General features: G+C 40.3%; 1 protein-coding gene across 4 annotated transcripts in view; it reads right to left on the bottom strand.

Annotated features, from left to right (window-relative positions):
• Positions 1–324: 324 nt before the first annotated feature.
• LOC109539810 (prolyl 4-hydroxylase subunit alpha-1) overlaps positions 325–1,500 on the bottom strand; it is a 117,734-nt gene continuing 116,558 nt past the window's right edge. For all 4 annotated transcript variants that reach the window (XM_048668391.1, XM_048668390.1, XM_048668389.1 and 1 more), the window contains exons 8-11: positions 1,061–1,285; positions 944–1,009; positions 726–891; positions 325–674 (exon numbers count right to left, since the gene is read on the bottom strand). In XM_048668391.1, the coding sequence (XP_048524348.1) occupies positions 589–674; positions 726–891; positions 944–1,009; positions 1,061–1,285 (543 nt within the window). In that variant the 3' untranslated portion in view covers positions 325–588. The remainder of the gene's footprint in view (positions 675–725; positions 892–943; positions 1,010–1,060; positions 1,286–1,500) is intronic.

Here is a 1,500-nt window from a genome sequence, read left to right as displayed (position 1 = left end):
CATGGAATTATCCGAATTGTTAATATTGCGACTGTTTATTGCCGTTAATAACCAGCAATTTTACGAATTGTTAAAATGTCTTAAATTTTTTATGTTACGTGGATGCTTGAAAGCAACTAATAACTCATGCTTCCCTCTATTTTTTGACCATCAGCTTCTTGCACAATCACTGTTATCAGCTTCAATCATTGATTTATGTAAGTTTCCTTTAGGAAACTCTTGTTTTTTAGGTTTCAAATTTGCAACGTTCATACAGAAAGTCGACCTGTTTCAGCACAATTCCACCCGCTTGTGCTCTTTATATACGCTGGTAATAAGCCACAATCAAATTATATTAATTTAATTTCATTATATACAAAATATGTCTATAAAATATGGAGATTCATGTATACTTAATATATGGTTATTAAACAAAAATCGCCTATTTAATACACGCTGGTTTACTGTTTTAGAGAGTAACTTTTTTGTAGTTCTGGCCCTGATATCGACCTCTGCTGGCCAATATTCCTGAAATTCACTTAGCAGCAGCGCAAATTAGAACCATTTTCACGAATTTTTTAAATAAATTTTCCATTGCTTCTGTGATTTTTAGGCTGTTAGATGTTCAGGCGGGCGCTCAGTCGTGCACGGCCTGCGGAACTCTTGCTCGCGCTCATGAATCCATTTATTCGACACTGAAATTAGTCAGATTTTTGTTTGAACATGGAAAATTGAGTGGTTTTTACCCCATTTTGAGCCTGCCAAAACTGGGCATGCGGCGTGTCTAGTGCGTTTATCTCCATCTCCACTGGGAAACAAATTGAACCAAAAGGCTGCTGTCCCTTTCTTCGGCCAGAGGGCCGTTCTGGCCATTGGGAAAACTGTCGCTCCGCCTTGCACCACGTCACTCATCTAGAACTTTTCGTTTAGAAATCTCTCAGAAGCCTTCAAACGAAGAACTTACGTAAAACAACACTGTGGCTATTCGGTTTCCAGTGCCCAAGTTTTGGAAAGCGTTGGTTTCCTCTTTCTAGAAATTGGGAGTTTTACTTAAGGAAAACAGTTAGCTGAAGCAACTTACTCGGGCAAAGTCAAAGTGCGGCTCATAATGCCCTCCAATTCCATAGTTGACCACTTGCAGTTCTTCGGCCGTTTCCATGGAAAGTCCGGTCATGTCTTCCACTCTTCGGGCCACATCCGCGATATGTTTGTGCTCTTCGTTCTTCAGCCAGGCGGATTTGCTGATTCTGTATTGCGCGGTTTCCAACGCGCCTGTTTGCGAATTTTGAACAGTCGCTCTTCTAAACTGGAAATGATCAAACTGTGCAATTAATCTGCGGAGTCTCGAAAAAAGGAAAAAAAAACAACAATGAATGCACCGCGCTAATTAAAAGACACCGGGAACTTTCCAGTTCCCAAATAATCCACATTTTCTGCCTATTTTGAACGGTTTTTGAGCGGTTGCAATCTTCAACGGACGATATCTTCCTTATTTTCGACCCACAACTTGCATGTTCGCTA

Source organism: Dendroctonus ponderosae, unplaced genomic scaffold, assembly GCF_020466585.1.
Source record: "Dendroctonus ponderosae isolate FM_Combo_2020 unplaced genomic scaffold, Dpon_F_20191213v2 Dpon_F_20191213_7, whole genome shotgun sequence".
In the NCBI taxonomy this organism is placed as follows: domain Eukaryota; kingdom Metazoa; phylum Arthropoda; class Insecta; order Coleoptera; family Curculionidae; genus Dendroctonus; species Dendroctonus ponderosae.
This window is presented reverse-complemented; position numbering and strand designations above follow the sequence as displayed.